This window comes from Zingiber officinale, chromosome 9A, assembly GCF_018446385.1.
Source record: "Zingiber officinale cultivar Zhangliang chromosome 9A, Zo_v1.1, whole genome shotgun sequence".
In the NCBI taxonomy this organism is placed as follows: Eukaryota; Viridiplantae; Streptophyta; class Magnoliopsida; order Zingiberales; family Zingiberaceae; genus Zingiber; species Zingiber officinale.
The window spans coordinates 115,134,324-115,158,497 of NC_056002.1; the positions used below are offsets into that span (position 1 = coordinate 115,134,324).

The 24,174-nt window shown below is 36.4% G+C and overlaps 1 protein-coding gene across 1 annotated transcript; it reads right to left on the reverse strand.

Moving 5' to 3' along the window:
• Window positions 1-6,735: 6,735 nt before the first annotated feature.
• Window positions 6,736-8,506, reverse strand: LOC122021541 (7-deoxyloganetin glucosyltransferase-like). Its single transcript, XM_042579664.1, has 2 exons — window positions 7,933-8,506; window positions 6,736-7,868 (listed from the first exon to the last, which is right to left on the reverse strand). The coding sequence occupies exons 1-2, from the start codon at window positions 8,453-8,455 to the stop codon at window positions 6,937-6,939; spliced, it is 1,455 nt and encodes a 484-aa protein (XP_042435598.1). The 5' UTR covers window positions 8,456-8,506; the 3' UTR covers window positions 6,736-6,936.
• Window positions 8,507-24,174: the final 15,668 nt, after the last annotated feature.

The following is a 24,174-nucleotide window of genomic DNA, read 5'->3' on the forward strand; positions in this document are numbered from 1 at the left end:
GCAGTATACGCGACCCCTCTTTTAAAGGAGGGGAATGTGAAGAGCTAACTTCGGAACATGTGAAGATATTTGGGAAATAGTGTGGCATTTATGGGGAAATAGCAGGACCGAGGATAGCGGACTAAACGCGCAGGCAATAAAGACTCACTTAGAAAGGGTGATAAATTCTGAGTGGGATATCGGGAAAAGGGCCAGCAGCCAAAGAGACACAAAGGCCAGGTCAGGTAAGAACGGGACTTAGGTCTAGTCAGTCGGACGAGAGCCTCCTTCGACTAAACTTGAGGGGGAGGTTTGTGATACGGTGCATGATAGTGGGGTCGGATAGCGGACGTGGTCGGAAGTCAAGCCCACAGGGCGGTTAGAAGTCAAGCCCATGAGGCGGTCAAAAGTCAATCTCTCGTGGCGGTCAGAAGTCAAGCCTACATGGTAGTCAAAAGTTCGACCTACGTGGAGGTAAAAAGTTTGGCCTACGTGGGGTTCAAGGGGCCAGATTACAGGATGGTCCTGGTCGGGCACAAGTGGCATTCCGGAGTTAGGCCTACATGTCAAGTAGGAACTCGGAAGGTATGACATACAGGTCAGGACTTATAGACTTGCGGAACAGGATATCAGGACCAAAGCGTACAGGTCAGGATATGCAAACTAAGGATTACAGGGCAGGACTTATAGACTTGCGGCACAGGACACACGGACCAAAGCGTTCAGGTTGGGATATGCAAACCAATGATTACAGGATAGGACTTATAAACTTGTGGCACAGGATACACGGACCAAAGCGTACAGGTCGGGATATGCAAACCAAGGATTAAGGGCAGGACTTATAGACTTGCGACACAGGATACACGGACCAAAACGTACAGGTCGGGATATGCAAACCAAGGATTACAGGGCAGGACTTATAGACTTGCGACACAGGATACATGGACCAAAGCGTACAGGTCGTGATATGCAAACCAAGAATTACAGGGCAGGACTTATAGACTTGCGGAATAGGATACATGGACCCAGACGTACAGGTCGGGACACGTAAACCAAGGCTCGCAGAGCAGGATATGCGGACCAAAGACATACATGTCAAGATATGTGGACTAGGACTTCAGGCCGAGATCTACAAGAAAAGATACGCAGAACAATATACACGGACTAAAGATGTACAGGTCAGGATATGTGGACGAAGGCTTACAAGTCAGGGTAAGATACGGAACAGGGCTGTGCATACGGGATGAGACTTAAGGAACGATAAGCAAAGGCCTCGATTGACAGGGTCGTAGGCGCAGGTCGGGATCTACAGTACAAGATACGTAGAACAGGATACACAGATCAAAGACGTACAGGTCAGGATATGTGGACGAAGGCTTACAGGTCAGGGTCAGATACGAAACAGGGTCGTGCATATGGGACGAGACTTAAGGAACGATAAGCAAATGCCTCGATTTAGAGTGTATACTAAAAGCCTAGCTTTTGTAAACATTTATTTTTGAAATAAAAGAATCACATTGGTCAATATCTACATTTATTTGTTAAATGTAATTGTTCAATTAATTTATATAGTAGACAACATGGTGTGCGGTGTCACACACAGAAGATCATGTTGTCAGTTCTTTATAAATTATAAACAGTTGCTCACGACTAAGATGGAAAAGAACAAACCATCGGAATAGTCGTAGTGTAATTAAGTATTAGTTTATCTTGATTAATAAATTACACTGGTCCACTCTAAGTGTATTGAGTAGGACCATTTTAGGTAAGTTCTTTTTGTACCGACTTAATAAAATAACTGGACCTTAGTTATTATGGAAGTGTGTGCTCTTAATCCTAATATAATAACAAGCACATATGTTTAATATTTATTTCTTTGACTTATCAAAGGGTGAGGTTTAGCTCGATAAATCAATATGCCCGATAAGTTGGGAAATGATATTACTTATAGTGTGTGTTGTTGATTATAGAAGGAATATGTGTCCTAGTTATCTAAGTTGAGAATGCCCCCAAGAGGAGCTCATAAGGATTATCATGTTAAACCCTGCAGGTGGACTTAGTCCGACATGACAATGAAGTTGAGTGGTACTACTCTTGGAGCTAGATATTAATTAAGTGAATTGTTAGTAACTTACTTAATTAGTGGGCATTCGTTATCTTAAACATAAGGAGACTAACACACTCATGATAAGAAGGAGCCCATAATGTAATTTGGGATTGGTGCGGTAGTGCGATAATAACTCTCTAGTGGAATGAGTTATTATCGATGAACTTGAGTTGTGTGTTCGGGGCGAACACGGGATACTCAAGCTCATCGGAAGGCCAAAACCAATTTCCCCTCTAGGTCTCTGTCATAGCCTCATTATAGCCTCAAGTCCATCCAAATATAAACCCATCTTGGTGTCCAAGAAGGAGGCTGGTCCAATGCTTGGTGACCAAGCAAGGGTCGGCCACATCCTCTTCTATAGGGGCCGACCCTTTGCTTGGTGCCTAAGCATGTAGGGGCCGACCACAATAATTCAAACAAGGAGGGGCGTTTTGAATTTTTAAAATCTTCTCTTTGTAGAAACTACAAGTTTTAAAAGAGAGATTTTAAATTTTAAAACTTTCCTTGTTTGAATTAGGCCACATGTTTTAAAAGAAAGTTTAAAAGTTTTTAAAACTTTCCTTTTTTAACCATCCTCATGGTTTAAGGAAAAAAAGAAGATAAGTTTTAAAATTTAAATTTTCTATCACCATGTTAAAAAAAGAAATTTTATTAGAGAAATTTTAAATTTTAAAATATGGTTTTAATTTTAGAACTTTCCTTTTTTAACTCCTACTTTAGGAAAGAGAGTTTGTAAAATTTTATAAGAGTTTTTCTTCTTGTAAAATTTTATAAAAAATATATTTCCTTCCTCTTTAAGGGGGCCGACCACCCTTGCTTGGTGCCCAAGCAAGGTGGCCGGCCAAATTGAAATTAAAATAAAATCATCAATTAATATTTGGTGATTGATTCAATTAAGAGGAAAGAAAAGGAAAATAAAAAGGAAAAAGGAAAAACTAGAGGAATCTTTTAATTTTTGTAAAAATTCTTCCCTTATTTGCCTTGGGCAAGTATTATAAAAGAATGGGTGAGGAGGCTTCATGAGACACAACTCTTATTCTCTTGCTTGGAGGTTCTCTTGGTGTGGCCGGCCCTCTCTCTTCTCCCTTTCCCATTGCTCTCTTCTCCTTGGTGGTGGTGGTGGCCGGATTTTAGAGGAAGAGGAAGAAAGCTTTTGGGTGGTGTTCATCTTGGAGGATCGTCGCCCACACGACGTCAAGGCGAGGCGAGGAATACGGCAGAAGATCTCGAAGTCATTAGTTTACAAAAAGAAGGTATAATTAGCAATTGTTTTCCGCATCATGCTAGTTATTTCTTTTTGTAAGAATTCCAAACACAAGAGGTATTAGATCTAGTATTTCGAATTAGTTTTTCGAATTTGTGTTTTCTTTGTTTTCGAATTTGTGATTCGATTGTTCTTTTTGGTTAACCTAGAGTTATTTAAGAAAATTAAATATTAGCTTTCCTTAAAAGGCTTTGTCTAGACGGTGGTGGTTGCTCCCATATCCAAGAAGGTCATGTGCCTCGTCATGTAGTCCTGGAAGCCAATTTTGAAAATTAATATTTAATGGAATTAATAACATAGGTGGATTTGAATCAATAGTGTTAAGTTCCGCTTGCGATTCAAATTTAAACCATTAAGAACAGATAAGTTAAATTTGGAATCAATGATGTTAAGTTCCGTCTGTGATTCCTAATTTAACTTCTAAAGAACACAATAGGTTATTTAAGGAAAGGTTCAACACTTGTACAAAATTTTTGTACAGTGGAACCGGTAGGATTTTCCTAGGACAAACCAACACTCGATTGGCAGGGTGGTATGTGCAGATCTGGATCTACTGAGATAGACCGAATAGCAAATGCAGGGCGGGACGTATAGATCTGGATTTGTGAGACAACAATCACAAGTCGGGGAATGCGCCAGGGAATGCAGGTCTGGGCCTACAGGTCAAGATTTACAGGTACGAAGACCCAGTCTAAGGTTAACAGACCAGAGCGAACAGGCACCACATGACAATCAAGCCAGAGAATCGTAACAATCCGTCAGAGAATAATTACCACATGTCAGGGAATATGCTAACAGTCTGTGACTCGTTGCCTCCTGATCATTCCTCAGACCTATAGAAAGATGTCACGTGTCATTCACCGCCAGACAAATCCTGACACTCGTCAGACTCCAGAAGCACCCACTGCCATATAAAAAGGGAGCCTTTGTCGCTACGCAGGTACGCTCACTCGTCTTTTCGCACTTGTCTTTTTCTTTTCGTCTTTTCACTGTGCTTCTGGGGAAAAAGTATCTGACTTGAGCGTCGGAGGGCCTGATCCGAGGACTTTTTCCCTGGTTCTTGGTCTCTAATGTGAGGGCGGTTTGTCTGAGTATGCGCAAAACCCTCGCGTCATCATCACCCTCCATCATCCGTCCGTGGGAGCCTTTCTAGGAAGTACCCGATCACCCAGGCGTTTCAACGACTTTCCGTTAACACCGGCGACAACGCAATCAATCTCTGTCCGACTCAGCTTCCGGACGGGATCAAGTTTAACTCATGTTGTTTCATGAATGGTTGCACCATTTCAAATTTTAAGACTCAGTTATAACCTTTCATGGAAAACTGTATTGTTTGACGAATGTCTGGCGACGCTTCAGACTAAAAAAACCCTAAACTACAAAGGCAAAGTCATCTCGGCCAAAAGCTGCTGCTTTACGCAAGGATTGAAAAATCCTTATTCCTTGCATCTAAACGAGCTTAAGATTCATATTAAGAAGGAACGTTAAGAAATATAGGTAATTTGGAAGAAAAAAAATATAATAGGAGAATGATTTTGTCACATGGTCAAATAGCTCGGTCTCTATTGTTTATCCATATTCTGATTACTTGCAAGCACTTTTGGTCGTCCTGAAGCTTATGTGTCAGTTGCTGTAGTCAGTCTGTGTGTCTAGAATTTTAAATTTAGAGGATTATATATTATATGGTGAAAGTAATTATTAAATGTATTATTTAATAATGATTTCTTCATATTTTTAAAATGTATAAGGTATATTTAGTTGAAATGTAAAAAATAAAAGAGGAAAAAAAAATTAAATTTAGTCCTACAAAGATTCGAACTCAAGAGGTATGTTAAAATAAAATTAAAACTTACTATTACATCAACTATACAAATCTTTTAAATTAGAGTAAAATAATATATATACTAATAAAATTTTAAAAAACTTTTCTATAAAATTATGTTATTAAAAAATTTTAGGAGGGTCGTGATCTCCTCATGTCCTAACGTAGATCCGCTCCTATCCGTATAGATAACATTCCAAATATTTTTGATGACTTAATCCTTCGGATGTCTAGGCCTCCTCCGATTGTTCAGACCTAAATATTATTTGTCATATCATCAAATATATATTTACCCAAGGCTTATCTTGGAGTCCAAGCCACTCGGATTTTTCTGTGGTTGCTTAGAACATTTGGTCGATTAGAAATTTTTTTTTGTCACTCAGAAATCTATTATTTCTACAACACAAGGATTAATCTGAATACATCATATAGAATATAAAAATATACCTAATATATAGTCTATCTAATCTACTAAGCTTACATAATACTCAATCTACTTATCTATCGGGACTTTTTATCGGTTTGGAATTCATTCCTATAAAAAGATTCTTTTATCTAGAGTTTACTCTTACAGGACATTCACACCTTTTTAAAATTTATTCCTTTAGAAATATATGGTTCCCCTAGCCTATTTAGATTTTACATCTATCTATCTAGAGAAGTATAATTTCCATTTTCATTTTTATCTAATATCAAATTTCCTAAAACATTTCCATCGGTCAAACATCTTATCACTTTTAATTTACTTAGACCAACTCTTGATCAACCTAAGTCGATTGTAGTTACAACTTCCCTCTAATACTTACATAATTAAATATTTTGATGAAATATCAAAATCTTAAATTAAAATTCGTATTGCACTAACAACCACTAAAGCTAATTATTGCTTACAAAAATTTTATTATCCTTCTTTTAATCTCACCTTTTCAATTTAATCTATTTAGTCAATTAATTTAAGTTTCATCTAATGAAATTCTATTTTCTAAAGCTAAAAGTTATGTTGATTTTTAGTATCGAACTTGTGTTGTTCTTAATAGAGTCGACCAACCAGAAAATTTCAATGTCATCACTCCATGATGCATCAAAAAAAAAAGTTACATTAATATCAATTTTTTATTTAATAATAGATGGCACAATATTTTAATTTACCATTTAACATAAACTTTCAACCGTGAGAACCGTCATATTCATTTATAGCTCTATGAATTGGGTGTCCGATATAAATTCACGAGTGGTTCGAGTCGTCACGTTCGCATTGGCTCCGCGTGGTATAAACTCAGTAGGGACCACAAACGGCGCGAATAAAAACAAAATCTGTAACGTTGGCATCTTGCCAAAACTTGACCAATTCTCAAATAATTGATTATGTTCTGTCTAATAATTTAAGGAACGATGGTCCAGAGGTCTCCGTACGTAAAAATTGTGCTATTTAAACAATCCTGTAAAAAGTGAAATTTGTCTAGCTGATTATCTCTTAGGACTTTTGACGTCATTGAGAGAGATTAATCAAAATTAACCATCACTGTTGATTTTTGTTCTATCTCATAATTTACAGAGGCCCCCTTACGTAAAAATTGTGTTATTTAAACAAGGAGTTTACAGAAATAGTTCAGCAAGAGAGTTGATTTATATCAACTCTTTTATTTTAATTTTCTGTCATGAGGAGAAGAAAGTTTTAAGATAAAGGGAGCAATCAAATTACATAGGAGAAAGGCCGAACCCTCTTTATTTTGTGTTGAGGGAAACGACAAAGTTTGGGCTCATTCAGAAGCGTCGCAGCAGGTCGACCAATCTCGCCAGGTTGAGGAACGACGAACCCCCGGGCCGCGCCGCCCTGTCCGCCGCCTCCTTCCACCCCACCGCCCTCCTCCTCATCTCCCTCCCCTTATCCCCGTTCCCCATCAGCTCCCTTATCAGCCCCTCCACTTCCCCCCTCTTCACGTTGTTGTCGATCTCCATACCGTTTCCCCACTCCGTGCACGCGTACCTGCAGTTGGTCTGCTGCTCCGCGAAGAAGGGCCACGACAGCATCGGCACCCCGCCGACGATGCTCTCCAGCGTCGAGTTCCAGCCGCTGTGCGTCAGAAACCCTCCCAAGGCGGAGTGGCCCAGCACCTCCTCCTGCGGGCACCAGCTGGCCAGCATCCCGCGCTCCCGAGTCTTCTCCACGAACTCCGCCGGTAGCACTGCCGCGTGCCCCCGCACCAGATCCGGCCGGATCACCCACAGGAACTCGTAATCTGAGTCCGCCAGCCCCCACGCGAACTCCACCAGCTGCTCGTTGCTCATCACCGTTATGCTCCCGAAGTTGACGTACACCACCGAGCCCGGCGCGCGGCCGTCCAGCCACTCCAAGCACCCGCTCTCCTCCTTCCAAAGGTTGGAGCGGAGCGAGGCGAGGGCGTCAGGAATCTGGTGGTGCTGGAGCAGCAAGGAGAGCGGGCCGACAGTGTAGATCGGGGGCTGGATCGCCGCCATCGCCTCCAGGACCGGTCCTTCCAGCTCGTCGAAAGTATTAAAGATTACCGCTGCAGCGAGGGCGGAGCGCTGTGCCTGTCGGTTGCAGTAGTTGAGCATGATGTCGTCCCGGTCGGTGGTCCGGATGAAGGACGGGAAGTCCCTCAGCCGCATGTTCTTCATTCCCGGCACCCAATCGATCGGAGTATCCAAAAATCCGTTCGTGATGTCGCTTTCGTCTATCAATACACGCACAAAATTGTTGATTTTTAGAGAGATACACAACAGAATTCGATTACGTACGTTTGAAGGGCGTGAGGCGGCGGTCGATGAGGTGTTGGTAGTGGAGGTAGCCCATGAAGCCGCAGGCGCTGGTAGTCCAGAAGACGACCTCAGGGATGCGGAGCTCCCTGGCGGCGTCCAGGGTGAAGCTCATGACGCCGTCGGAGACGATGCAGGAGACGGGCGGCGCGTCGCCGTCGTCGGAGTTAAGGCGGCGCAGGAGGTCGAGAAACGGCAGGAGCGCGTGCTTAGAGATGGAGTCACAGAGGGAGGGGATATCCTGCGTGGCATCGGTGTCGGAGGGCGGGAGGCCGTCGGGGATGGACTCGAAGCGGAAACCCGGGTCATCAGCCTCCGAAGCGACGACGGCGCCGGAGCGGAGCAGGCGTTTGTGGTTGAAGTGGGTGTTGACGAAGGTGATGCGGAAGCCGTAGAAGCGTAGGAGCTTAGCCAGCTTCATCATCGGCGTGACGTGACCCTGAGCGGGGTACGGGATGCACACCGCGTGAGGCTTCTTCTCCGGCTGATTCGGAGCTTCACCCATGACCTTGGTCAGGCTTCTCCTTGCTCCTCCACTCTGGGCTGCACCTCTATCTATATATAACCGTGAAATGATTACCAGTCGTAACGTCGAACCTGACGGTTTATTTTATTAATTTTTATTTAATTTTTATTTTTTTAAAAAAATTATTTAATAATATTAATCGTATCATTTCGTTTATTATTGGTGTTACATTATTCATAAGATTACTCCTCTTTAGAAAACCATGCATTACCTGATTAAGTTTAAGATTTCTCTAGTTTATCCAGAAAGTGAATGTTGAAAGTTCCCAAAATAATCAAACTCGACTATTTTTTATACTAAAAAAATCACAAGGGTTGAAGACCACAAAATTTAATGTAAAGATATTGAGATGGATGAAACATTTTGTCATGTGATAGATAACTATGGATTTCTTGACTCATTCGAACAAAATTGATAAGGAATATTTATTCCCTAGTCATAAGAATCTTGTAAAGTATACATGAGTAAGTTATATATATATATATATATATATATATATATATATATATATATATATATATATATAAAAGTAAAATATGATAACGCTAATCTTAGGTGATATAGTATCGTCGGTCCTCCAGCTAGATATAAATAGATAAATCACGAAGGATTTCGTCTAAGAATAATAGCACATGCAGGAGGTGAGGTGGCCCACATACCTATTGAGGATCGTGATAATCTAACTCATTTTCTACGCTAGTCGACTGGTCCATACATCAATTGATTGATATAGCTGTTGGATATAGCCAACATGTATCCACAGAATCCGTGATTCTATTCAACAACTCTTTATCAGTCGACTAGTCTTTATAACCGTTAGGCATAGAAACATTCTGTGCCCTCGTGAATTTGGATCAGTCGACTGTCTTTAGTACTAGCCGACTGATCCCTTACATTCACTCACACTCATCCTCTCTGGAGTCACCCTTGAAGCCCTCTTCCTCAGCCTTCATCCCTCGGATACACTTTAGCCCACGGCTCCTCTTCATGTCATCTTTCATATTGCCTTGAAGTCTGCTTCCCTCAGCTCCACTCCATTGCTCCTTGTCCGGCGGTCCCTCAGATGCACCATCATTCATCGATCTAAAGGACTCAAGACATAGGATGAATTTGCCAAACTTGGCCACACCAAGTTTCTCATATGTGGTTCACCAAGTCTTGCACGACTCAAACACATATATCAAACATATATGAAACCTAACTTACATTGTTTGATACACACATCAAAACTATAATCGTACTCAATCAACCCCTAGGTAGATTGCACTCACAATCTTCCCATTTTTGATGTGTGGTAATATGTTAAAGTTAGGCATAAATAACAACTTAAAAATTACAAGCATAGTATAATCATGAAGCAGAAAATCTAAGCTCCCTCTTAACCTATATTCTGTCACTTAATTTTCAAGTTTCTCACACAAATATGGAAAATTAAAAGTTTCTAACTTAACCTTATCAATTCTCCCCTTTTAACACCATCAAAAAGATTGCACCTAAACAACCATGCACAGTATGTGTTGGGATCTAGCGCGCTAAACACGCGAAAGCGTAGCAGAAATTAACTAGATCCTACAACCAGCAGATCCATGCGAAGGAAAGAATCATTGCATACAAACAATCTATACTAAGTTAGATGATAGGATTATACCCTTGTTACGTGTCCTTCGTAATCCCGACAGCAACCTTTTCTTTGGATCCAGATCTCAGCACGTTCAAGCGTCCGCGCCTCTACGGTATCCACACGAATATATCCTTTGTTCGTCGCATGAACGAAGCCTTCGGAGAAGAACCATCTTCTTGTGCTAGCAAGAAACATGATTCGGCCATGGAGGAAGATTCGGCCATGGAAGGAAGAGGAAGAAGAGGGAGATGAAGAGACACCATTCTCTTCACTTCTCAACCCTTATGAAAAATTCATTACAAAAGGCTATTTATATTCATCCCATGAATACCAAGAGTCTTTTGTCTCTTTATATTCCTCTTAATGGGTTGGATTATTATATTGGATTAATCATTAATCCAATAACCCAATAAGTCTAACTCATTGAGTATAACCCATTAATCCAATATGTCTAATTCGGATTGGACTCAATCCAATGAGTGAGTTCATTTGAGTCTAACTCAATGATTAACCTAAAAGGCCTAATCATCTCGTGATTGGCTCTTAGGGCTAATTACTAACAGTATGATATTAATTTTAACTTAAATTTGACCAAAAATTAATTTCTTAAACAATTCAGAATTGCTGGAAACAAACACTAGTCAACTACCCTCTGATGCAGTCAACTGGCACAAAGCTAGTCTGAATTCTGATTTCTGAAGCCAACTTCAGAAATGTATAAAAAAATCTCAAAAATTTAGAAAATCATGAAATTTTGAAAACATATTTCTTTTGAGTTAATCTAACAAGGAAAATATATTTTTCATAAAAATTCAATGTATTTTTTAAGTTTTGGCAAAAACTCAAAAACCTTGAAAACATTCAATGTTTTATCAACTTTAAACCCATGTTTTGAATTCTTATGGTTTAAAAAGCTAAACCTTAGTTTACAAAACATAGAATTATTTTCAAAACATTTGAAATGTCTAACTATGAGTTATGGGCAAGATGCCCGTTAATTAAACATTTACTTTCCACATAGTTGGTCAATGATCATTAAAATTTGATACGTCTTATAATTCACCAAAGTGTCATAAGTATAAGTGAATTATGAGTATCATCCTATCATCTCACATTCATATCTATAAATGTAAAGCAAGTCATGCTTATAATGTTTTTGTGAGATGTGATGAAGGAAATTTCTAAGTTTCCCCCTTTAGGTCTCAAGTCAACCATTTTAAAAAATATTGAATTAAGTCTTCTATGGTTGACTATCCTAAAATCCTATAACCCTTGAGGATTTACTTTGACACCCAATAGAAGTTATTTCTAATTGGATTAATCAAATATTCCTTAGGGACCCATTTTCTATCTATAGTTTTTGTCTTTGATTGCCCCTAGCAATTAGACAATGATAAAATTTCTCATTGTTGGATTATTTGTATCCTAAACCCCTTTTGTTAAAGCTTGCTCTTTAGTTTCGTATGATCATGTTTAAGGTGTTGAAGCCAATTGTGAATTTTTCAAGGGTTTTGCTAAGGTATTCTATCTTTTCTCTTAGTTTCTTATTTTCTTATTTTCTTCTTCTAAACATGAAACATTTGAACTAGAAGAAGCATGCATACTAGATGAATCATTTACCTTAAAAGACATGGATTCTAATTTTTCTTCTAGAATACTAATCTCATTTTTCAAAGATTTATTTTTATTTTTAGCCTTAAACAAATTTTTATTTGTAATTGAAATAATTTTAACTAAAGCATGAGTGGGGAGATTGTATACCACACTTACCAAGAATACTGAATCGAAAGATTGTCCTCCCCCTTCACATGAGCTCCTTTCTTCTTCATTTTCTAATAAGGTGGAGGCAATCTCATCAATTTTCATTAGAGAAAAATGGAATATATGGTCCTCTTCTTCTTCCGATGATGATGATAGATCATCCCATGTTACTTTTAAGTTTAGGGCTTTCTTCCCCTTTTTTTTTTATCTTCTTCTTTTCTTCCTTTTTCTTCAAAAGAGGACATTGATTTCTCATGCCCCCTTCTTCTTCACAGTTGTAGCATATTGTCCACCTTGTCCTACTCTTACTCTTTGAACTTTTCTTAGCATGTGATTTGTTAGATCTAAAATTTTTAAATACTTTTCTCATTCTTCTCACCATATACACCTCTTGACTGCTATCCATTGAGGCACTTGACTCCTCGGAATTGGAGAATGGTGGGGATGGAGACTTCTTTTTCTTACCCTTCTCCTTGTTAACCACAAAAGCTACTCCCCTTGATCTATATATAGACTTCTCCATCTGAGCCTTCAATTTGAGTCTCGTGAATTTTCATAGTTGAGAAGAACTCATCTAGAATACACTTTCCTAGATTCTTTGAAATGTAGAATGAGTCTACAATTGACATCCAAGTGGTGGTTCTTGAGAAAGCATTGATGGCTTTCATCATCATAGCTCGGTTGGAGAGTTTTTCACCTACACTTGATAGTCTATTTAGAATTTCCTTAATTTTAGAATGAAGTATTGATACCTTTTCTCCTTTTTCAAGTTTAGCATTGTTGAGTTGAGTTCGGAGAAGGTCTCTTCTTAACAATTTTGCTTCTAATGTTCCTTCATGAAGCTCTACTAGCTTTTTCCATAAGTCCTTGGCACTTGTGTAGTTTCCAATCCGAGTTACTTGTTGGGGAAGCACATTTAGTAAATGATGCATTGTCCTTGAGTTTGCTAAATATGCTTCCCTTTTATTCTTACTCCATCTTATTTTCTCGATTATCTCATTGTTTTGATCCCTAGGCATCTCAAAACTATTTTCCATGATTAGCATAATATTGAAATTAGATTTAAAAAATACCTCCATTCTCTTTTCCACCAAGAGAATTTTTCTTCAAATTTTGGTGGATGAATGTTTGAGCCACCCATTGTGTTGATAGAACTTTTCTCAGCGGTCAATCCAGTGAAGGGCAACCTCGCTTTGATACCACTTGTTGAGGATCGTGGTCCCTCTAGAAATGGGGTTGAATACTGTTTACCCCAAATTGTTAACTTCCTACAAAGTTAGTTGCGTAGCGGAAATACAAATAATATAAAGGAAGTTAATCTAAAGACTACAAAGATAAGAAATCAAACCACACTACACATTCATTTAGATGGTTCGAGGATAAAGTTCCCAATCCACGACGTGTTTGTAAGGTGGGCGATCAATATCCGTCGATGGATGATTCCCGGCAAGCTCTAACTAAAGCTTACTCCTCGGTGAAGTAAAACCTCTCACAAAACTCTCTTCATCTTTACAAGATGGAGACTTAAGTTTAGGAGGAAGAGAATAGGCTTGGAAGCTTAAGGGTAATGACTTAGGAGTTTTCAACAAGAATCACCACCCTCCTTCATGCCTTAAGCCTCCTTTAAATAGAGAGGAAAGAGTTGATCCTGTGTCAACTCATTTCTTGCACCAGTCGACTGGTCCATACATCAATCGACTGGTGTAGCCGTTGGACACAACCAACAGGTCTCCACAAAATCCGTGATTCTGTTCAACTGCTCTTTACCACTCGACTAACTACAGTATCAGTCGGCTGGTCTTCATAACTGTCGGGCACAGAAACATTCTGTGCCCTCGTGAATTTGAACCAGTCGACTGATCCCTTACATTCACTTACACTCATCCTCTCTGGAATCGCCCTTGAAGCCCTCTTCCTCGACCTTCGTCCCTCAGATGCACTTGAGCTCGCGGCTCCTCTCTGTGTTATCCTTCATGTTGCCTTGAAGTCTGCTTCCCTCAGCTCCACTCCATTACTCCTCGTCTAGTGGTCCCTTGGATGTACCATCTTTCACCGATCTAAGGGACCTAAGCTATAGGATGAATTTGCCAAACTTGGCCACACCAACTTTATCATATGTGGTTCAACAAGTCTTGCATGACTCAAACACACATAACAAATATATATGAAATATAACTTAAATTCTTTGGCACACATCAAAACTATGATCGTACTCGAACAACCCTAGGTCGATTGCACTCACAGTACCCACTAGGAATTGCCAAATTTATCTATGGTAACACCACTATACTAACCAACTGTTCTAGCTCGTGGGGATAATTAAAATGCTTTATAGTTGAATGATGGATATACAAATAACTATAGATAATATTATTAATTCACAATTTTTTTAAGGGGAAGTTTTATACAATAATGATTAAATTTATTATATTATATGAAGTTAAATGATGGATTATGACTCGAGTTCAAAGTAAGAGATGAGAGCGCCAGATATGAAGATGTTAAAGTGAATGTGCGGACATATGAGGATGAAAGGATAAAAAAGTTAGAATATTGTAGAGAAAGTCAGGGTTATACCTATTGAGTAAAATTTCATAAGATGGTGTGAATATATATTTAGACGATCTGAAACTATGATAAATACATACATTAACTGAGAAAAAGGAAATTAAGAAAATTTGATTAACAACGATAAAATAAAATAAATTTTATTTAAATATATATGATGATATAGTAGGGGATAAAGCCCAATGTGATTCATATAGTTGACTTCATCTAATAGGATAAGACTTGATTGTTGTTGTCTCTTATCAACAATTAAGGGTAAAATCAAAAGGGTGCCCCTTTTTCAAAAAATAAAAATAAAAGGGTGTCCTAAGAGATATTTTATCCTGAGAATACCTTTACTTATAATGCTATTGTAGTAGCTAGTTATAGCTGCTACAATATGTAGAAGCTACTTAGTAGCTACTATAATATGTAACATTTAATATAATATTGTTATACTATTACAGTAATTACTTAGCAACTACTACATATTGGAGTAGTTACTTAATAGTTGTTGCAACTATTTTCAAGTGATTTTCATTAATTTAAAATGATTTTGATGAAGTTTAAATAATTTTAACTAAGTTGATAAAAGTATTTTGATATAATAGTATTCAGAGTTTAGAATTTAGCTTTCAGGATTTTAGGATCTAGGATTTAAGATTTAACTACAATTATTTTAAAATGATTTTGACTAATTTAAAGCTAGTTTGATGAAATTTAAATAATTGTGACCAAATTAGTAAAGAGTATTTTTGATATAATAATGATTTGTGTGTAGTAATTTTGATTAAAATGAAAGAGTTAATTTTTTCATATTGTGGCGATTACCGAGTAGCTTTTATATGTTTTAGCAAGTAATGGTAGCTGCTACACAGGTGTAACTAAACCCTAAAATCTAAAATATTTAACCTTAAATCATAAATTCTGAACATTATTATATCAAAATATTCTTTACCAACTTGACTAAAATTGTTTAAGTTTTATTAAAATTATTTTAAATTAATCAACAATACTTAAAATTAATTATAACAACTACTTAGTATTTTATATATCATCAAGAAAAGTACAGCCAAACATGTATTCAAAGATAGTCATTCATTTCTAATGATGTATCAGATTTGGATAGCTATCTAAGGTATGAAATCATATACATTTATGTATACTCTCACAGTACCAACCTCATAGAAAAAAAAGCCATTGTCAAACAAAATACTAAAGTATCAATCACATAGACAAATAACCATATGTTGTAACAAAACTCAAATACCAGCCAAACCGACCATGTCCATCATACCACTGCACACATAGCCACATAATCCAAGCTCTAGTCATCGACCATCCCATCGTCATCCTCAACCGACTGCCAACACGTCTAACATCTCAGTCCATACCAATTAGCACATAGCCCCCCATACTCTATGTCAATCAGCAGTGCAGGCCTCCAACGATTGTAGGAGGTAAGCTCAGGCTCTCATTGATCATATGTAGATGCATCTATAAGCACACCTCTGATCATCTTTGTATGTCAATCCAATCACCTCTAATCCCATCAATCTGCATGTCCACCATCTTATACATTTTTAGCAAGTGATCAACTATCAATAGATTTATCTTATTTTTATCACGAGCTATTTGCTACAGACTAGATAAATCTTTTTGGTGGATCTATCCACCCTCATAGGCTTTTGGCAGCCCTAGCCTTCAACAATTTTGGAATATCTTTATCATGAGTCGTTTGTTATGAACTAGATAGATCATTGTAGTGAATATATTCGCTATCCTTATCCATGCACCCGAAAACAAAACAAAATGTGTATACCCTCCCCTCACAAGTATGCGGCCTCCCCTCAACAAAATTGGTAGAACCTCTCTCTAAGCCCTATTAAAGTATGGTCTCACCACATAAACCAAAAAGTAAGACTCTGTCTTTAAAACAAAAGTGTGTTCCCACCTCTCAAAAGACAAAATGTGAAACCCTCTCGCTAAGACTAATATATGATCTCACCTAAAAAAACAAAATATGAGATTTGTAGTAGCTACTACAATTTATAGCAGTTAGTCATAGCTATTACAATAATGTTCAAAGTAAGGAACAACATTGTAGCAGATACTCGATAGTTAGTAGTTATTACAACAACGTTGAAAAAGAACTATTTTAAGGATAAAACATCTAATAGGGCATCCTTTTGATTTTTTGAAAAACAATCTTTTTGATGATTTATATCTTTTGGGACACCCTTTGATTTTTTTCCCAACAATTTATTTTAAAATTTTCAACTATTTCGATATTTACATATTTTTTTGTCGTGATTTTCTTTCAATCTTGTCATAAACTATTGCTATCAATAAAGATTATTTTTTACCCCCTCCCCGCCCCACCCCGCGACTGGCACACATGATAAAGGTGTTCCAGACGCACACAATAGATTATAGTTTGATCCTCTACTAGAGCATGAGAAGACGTCGAATTTGGTGGAAAACTTGTGTTGGATGACCTCAGTTTGAAGTATCCATGAGTAGAAAAATACTAGGAGTTTACCAGACATTGGACATGATAGCAATTATCCTATGAGCTAACGAAAAGGAGGATTTGGAAGGCAAGAAGATAACTCAAAGAAAATAAAGAGAGACCCACTGTTCTCTAGGTTTTACCAAAAAAATAAACTTTATTAAGAATAGAGGATGATCTCTCAAATAGTTAAACAGGACACTTATATAGACAAACCATAATCCATGAATATCTGACATACCAAAAATGTCCTAAATACCATAAAAATAGAAATTACTAAAAATAGAAAAAAGATGTTCAAATCCTCCAAAAGGACCTAAACAATATTTTTTAGCCCGAAACTTAGCGGTCATGGGTTTCTTAGCAACAAACATAATGTTGGTGCAAGTAACACCATAATCAAACCTATGTTTTGATATTGTCAAAGGTTCAAATTAAGTCTTATTATTATCTGGTGAATTAATCTAGTGTGCAGGATGCTCAATTCAGAAAATCCTAGTAGGTCAACTGGACTTGATACTAGGCAAGGGAAGTCTCAGCAGATTATAGAACCAAGTAAGAAGTCTAGATGGGTCAAGTGGACCTGACATCTGGCAAGTGAACTCGATAGGTCTAGAGGACCCGATATTGAGTCAAGTGGAAGCCCTGGCAGCCGATCAGATGTTGAGTGGTTAAGTCCAAATAAATCAGGAGAATCCGATGCTTAGTAGGTCAATTGAGGTAAACTACTAGAAGTAGTGTGGTGAGGTCGTGTCCCAGTAGGGGCAAACCTTGACACTTATCCAACTAAAGAAACTGACGGAGCTTTTTAAGTTGAGATCATAATAGTCTGTGTTGTCTTATTCGTGCATATATATATATATATATATATATATATATATATATATATATATATATATATATATATATAGAGAGAGAGAGAGAGAGAGAGAGAGTGAGAGAGGAATAGGATATCAATCATTTTTTTTATTTTATTTTTTTAATATTTAAAATTAAAAAAATCAATTAAAAAATAAACATTTCCTTATATAAATTTCTAATACATTAATATATCCCCTCAACATATTACAATACTCAATAAATACTTAAATTTATTTTATTTTAATTTTTTTTAAAACCAAACACTATAACCTAATTGGGAAAACTGAACCCTAGAGATAAAATCTAAAAAAAAAAAGCTTAAAAACTATAACCCAAAGCCTGAACCCTAGAAATAAAATTTTAAAAAATATTTTATTTATTAAAAAAATAAACATTTCCTTATATAAATTTCTAATACATTAATATATCCCCTCAACATATTACAATACTCAATAAATATTTAAATTTATTTTATTTTGATTTTTTTTAAACCAAACACTATAACATAATTGGAAAGTCTGAACCTTATAGATAAAATCTAAAAAAAATAGCTTAAAAACTATAACCCAAAGCCTAAACCCTAGAAATAAAATTAAAAAAAATTATTTATTTTTTTAATTCAAAAATTTTTAAAAATGAAAAAATAAATAAATTGAGTGATATCCTGCGCGCGCACTGTGCGGGCGCGCAGGATATCAAAACTTTATATATATATATAAAATCTTTGTTTGACTTTGTTTTACAAGGACACTATTATTATTACTGTATTAACTCTGTTTTTTGATAAATTAAAATTGAGTTAAGAAATGGTTCGATTGATCGAACCAGATGATCAGTTGATCGATCAAGGAAGAATAAGATGATCAGAGCGAAGATTACAGATTTGACATTATAGAGGGATCAGTCGACTAATAATGTTTATCAATTGACCAAACTATAAAAGGAAACAACAAAATATTAGATCAAATTATCACGTGAATGGTAACTCAGAGGTTCGGTTGATGAATAAGCATGATCAGTTGACCGAACACCAAAAATCATAGGATCAAATGGATCAGATCATGGCAAACAAGGAAGGGCACCAAGTTCAATCGACCGATAGGAGGTTTAGTTGGCTGATAGGTTCAGTCGACCGAATGGTTTTTCAGTTGACCGAACAATGTCTATAAAAGAAGGCCTCGATCACCGAGCCAATTACAACTTTCATCTTCGATCTATTCTGCTCCTACTACTCTACTCATGCAAGCCTTTGACAATTATGTTTCAAGAAGATCTCTAACAACTGCGCTACATCTTCTATTTAATTGCGGTTGGTAACTTTATTTTTGTCTTGCACTTATTCTTTAAAGATAGTAGAATTGTTAATATCATCATTTTATACTTGTATGATCTTGCTTCTTTTTAAAAACTATATTAGAATTGTCTAATGAAAGCAGTCAATGAGCACGAGCCTTGGAGTAGGAGTAAGTTGGGCTCTGAACCAAGTAAAAATTACTGTGTCTTTAAGTTTTGTTCTCTTTTTATTTCCGCTGTGAACTTAACTCTGACTCGGTTTTACTAATAACAAAAAAGAAAGTATTTTGAATGAATGATATTCACCCCCCTCCCCTCTCGTCTTTCTTGATCCAACAATTGATATCAAAGTAAAGCTATTCTGAAAAGACTTAACAGTTTTTCTAGCAATTTTTCTTTTCTTTAGACTAATATTTTTTTTCTTATTGTTATTATTTATCCCGCACTATTAATCCCAAGACAAAGTCTTGGAAATCTTGGTCAAGTTTTTTTACTAGAATGGCAAACTCTTACCAAGAAGGCTGAACACCGTTCATATACCCCTCTTCAATGGAGAAGATTTTAGCTACTAGAAGAGAAGGATGGAATGCCTTTTGAAGTCCAACATCGACATGTGGTTTAGCATCAAAAGGGATACAAACTACCAAGAAAAAATGGAGAACCACTACATCTGGAAGATTGGGATCAAGAGATGAAGAAGAAGGCCCAGATCAACTACAAATCCATGAACACCCTCCAGTGGGGTCTAACAAAGAAAGAGCTCAATCAAGTCAGCCTCTTTAAAAATGCCAAAGAACTATGGGATTGACTAATCAAGCTGCATGAAGGAATTGATGACTCAAAGGTAATAAAAAAAGATCTTTTAAATCAATTAAAAGGACCAAATTTTAATCCAAGGCAATGGTGAGTCGATACTAATGCCACATGACACATTCACTCTAACAAGGACCAACTCTCAACTTATACCCCTATTAATGGAAGAAAACTAATCATGGGTAATTCTGTAACTTTTAACATTGTTGGTCTTGGCAAAGTGGTACTAAAGATGACATCAGGTAAAGAAGTGATACTAATTGATGTGTTTTATGTTCCCGACATTCGGAAGAATTTTGTCCCAGGATCGGCTCTTGTCAAAGTTAGATTCAGATAAATGTTTAAGTCAAATAAATATGCATTGATAAAAAATAGTCAATCTATAGGTAGAGGACTCATGGAGAATGGTCTATTCAAAATGAATGTAATGGCTATACATCATGAATTCAATGACAATAAAATTATAAATTCTGCTTATTTGTTCGAGTGTGCCAATTTATGGCATGTTAGACTTAGACATGTAAATTATAATACTTTGCAATGACTTATGAATTTAAATTTATTGCCAACATTTAATATTGATCAAATACATAAATGTGAAATATGTGTTGAAGCTAAAAATGACAAAGTTATCTTTCTATTCTATGAAATGAAGCACGCCCCCTCTAGAATTAATTCACAGTAACATCTGTAAATTAAAATTCGTACAAACTAGAGGAGGCAAAAAGTACTTTGTTACTTTCATTGATGATTGAACTAGATATTATTATGTGTATCTATTGAAAGGCAAAGATGAAGCCTTAGAAGCATTCAAAAATTATAAGAATGAAGTTGAGAATAAAATTGATTAACAGATTAAAAGAATTCAAAGTGATTAAGGAGGAGAATATGATGGTCCATTTGATGAACTTTTTGTAGAATCTGACATTATTCATCAAACAACAACTCCTTACTTCTCAATCAAATGGGATTGCAGAGCATAAGAATCAAACTCTTAAGAAAATGATGAATATTATGTTGATAAGTTCAGGCTTACCCCAGAATTTGTTTTGGGGGGGGGGGGGGGGGGCTATATTATCGGCAAGCCGTATTCTCAATAAAATCCCTCACAAAAGGAAAGATAAAACTCCTTATGAGTTATGGAAGGGTCATAAGCCTTCTTATAAATATCTAAAAGTATGGGGGTGTTTGGCTAAGGTGGAATTGCCTAAGCCAATGAAAACTAAAATATGATCAAAGACAATCGATTACATTTTTATTGGATATGTCAATAATATTAGTGCATATTGATGTTTGGTGCACAAATCAGCAATTCTTGATGTATATATTGGAACAACAATTGAATCAAGCAATATTATATTTTTTGAATATATCTTTCCTTGAAAAGATAGAAAAGAAGAAAGTTAAAATAAAAGAACTTATAAAACTGCAAGGAAGGATAATCTTGGAAATAATAAAGAATCAAGACACAGTAAGAGAGCCAAAATAGTAATTTGGTTATAATTTCATGACTTATAGGTCAGAAAATGAACTAATGACAATAAACGAAGCCTTATCAAGCCCATAGGTTCTCTTTTGGAAAGAACCCATCAATAGTGAAATAAATTTTATCATGCAAAACCATACTTGGGAATTGGAGGATATTCCACCTAGAATCAAGCCTTTAGGATGTAAATGAATCCTAAAGAAGAAATATATGTCTGATGGAACTATTGAAAAATACAAGGCAAGACTAGTGGCAAAGGGATTTAAATAAAAGGAAGACCTTGACTTCTTTGATACATATTCATCAGTAACAAGGATCACATCCATTCGAGTACTAATTGCTATTACTGCAATACATAACTTTGAGATACATCAAATGGATGTGAAAATAGTATTTCTAAATGGTGAATTAGAAGAAAAAATATATATGAAACAACCTAAAGGTTTTGTGGCTCCAAGATAAATAAGGTGTGTAGACTCGTGAAGTCACTATATGGGCTAAAACAAGCACCAAAATAATGGCACGAGAAATTTGACAAAACTATGATGTCAAATGGATTTAAAATAAATGAGTGCAATAAATGCATATATATCAAAGGCACATCTGACTCATTTGTCATTATCTGTCTATATGTAGATGATATGCTCATCATGGGTAGTAATCATGATATAATCATGACTACTAAGAAGATGTTGACTAAAATCTTTGATATGAAAGATATAGGTATAACGAACGTTATACCCAAGATTAAGATCGATAAGACATTAGATGGAATTATCCTTTCACAGTCTCATTATATTGAGACAATACAAAGAAAATTTAATGTATATGATCTTTCCCCTGTAAAAATACCGATGGACTTAAGCTTGCACTTGGCTAAGAACCATGGTGAACCTATATCCCAATTAGAATATTCGAGAATAATTGGTAATTTGGTGTCTATAACTAACTACACACTTCCAGATATTGCCTATGCAGTTAAAAATTAAGTAGATTTATATGTAATCCAAATGATGACCATTGGAAGATACTAATAAGGGTCTTAAATATTTAAAATATATCTTAGAGCATGAATTATATTATATGAGATATCTAGCGGTACTAGAAGACTATTGTGATGCAAATTAGATATTTGATACAAAGACTCTAAATCCACTAGTGGATATGTATTGACCATTGGTGGTGGAGTAGTGTCACAGAAATCCATGAAACAAACTTGCATAGCTCAATCAACTATGGAATTTGAGTTTATAGCCTTAGATAAGTCTGTCGAAGAAGTTGAATGGCTTCCTAACCTCTTAGAAGATATCCCATGTTGGGAAAAACTAGTGTCTACCATAATGATATATTATGATAATCAATCAACAATTGCAAGGGCACAAAATCGCTTGTATAATGGCAAGTCACAACATATTCATCAAGGATACAATACCATTAGACAGTTAATCTCTAACGGAGTTATCTCTGTCAATTATGTTAAATCGAAAGATAACTTGGTGGATCTGTTTACAAAAGGTTTAACTAGAGATCAAATATACTGCATATCAAGAGAAATGGGATTAAAAATCTATAAACAAGAACATTCATAGTGGTAATCCAACCTTGTTGATTGGATATCCCAAGATCTTGGTTCCATGGGACAATAAAATTATGAAAGTTCGCGTGAGCACCTAGACTAGTTCTCCTCTTATTCCTAGGATGGAAAAGTGATATATACGATATGTAGTGAGGTTAAGTTATAAACTTTTAATGATTTCTATACTTGAAAAGGTAGAGTATGGTAGGATACTTTTTATAGGAGGTCACCTATATAAGTATGAACACGGATCACTTCAATGAAATACTTATGAATCCAAGATGTTATCCATGGTCAAAATAGACAAAACAATGAGAACTATAAAGAAGTGATAAATGTTATTATGTAGACACCATTGTCTTGGTTTACACGAATGACTGAGTAGTTTAAGACATCATACTTACTAAGATGCCAAGTAAATCTGATGATACTCTAATACAAAAGGTTTAAAGCCACAAGCTAGTTCTCCTGATGCAATAATCTTTCGATTGAACTCTCCTTAAGTGATAACTTGCATGCATTAATTTTTATTCATGTGGGGATTGTTGGAAACAAAATGTGAATGGGAAATTAAATATAGATTGTTTGATCAAGATTGACAAATCTGGATCGTCGATTTGAAAAGGCATAAGTGCCCTTTAGATGGACCAAATCTCAACCATTGATTGGCATCCAAATAAAGAGACATTGTATCTCTTGGGAAGGGATGCAATCTAAACCATCCAATTCAAATTAAATGGTTGAGATCTAATTAAACCAAGAGGTTCTTATGCCCTTTCACTTAGTATAAAAAGACCCCTCACCTTCTCATTTCACTCACTCAATTCATTCCAATTCAAAGCAAGCATTGTATTCCATATTTGCATTTAGAGAGTTCAAGAAGCTTCTTCGGTTTAAAGGTCTTGCGATCTGCAGTGTTGCTATCACAAAATAAAGTCATTGTATCTTCAGAGATGATTGTCATGTTCCTTGAGCACCGTGTGCTAAGAAAATTCATCTTAAAGAGATAGAGTATAACTCTAGTCTCGATTTCACCAAAGTGATGTCATACAATTATTCTGCCCGTACTCAGATTGCACCACCACCACAATCCAACAACATCATCTACAACTCCTCCACATATTAGTGATCCTTTCAATCAATTTCGTGATGACATCTTTTTTCATCTTGACTTTCTTCAGACCATGATTTAGGATCAGGGCACTTCATTCCAGGGGCAGCTCATAGA

Excerpts from the sequence above, each read along its gene's own strand:
- LOC122021541 (XM_042579664.1), bottom strand. The coding sequence starts at position 8,455 with ATGGGTGAAGCTCCGAATCAGCCGGAGAAGAAGCCTCACGCGGTGTGC. Across the intron at positions 7,869-7,932 it reads CCGCCTCACGCCCTTCAAAC|ACGAAAGCGACATCACGAAC; the intron begins GTACGTAATCGA and ends GTGTATTGATAG.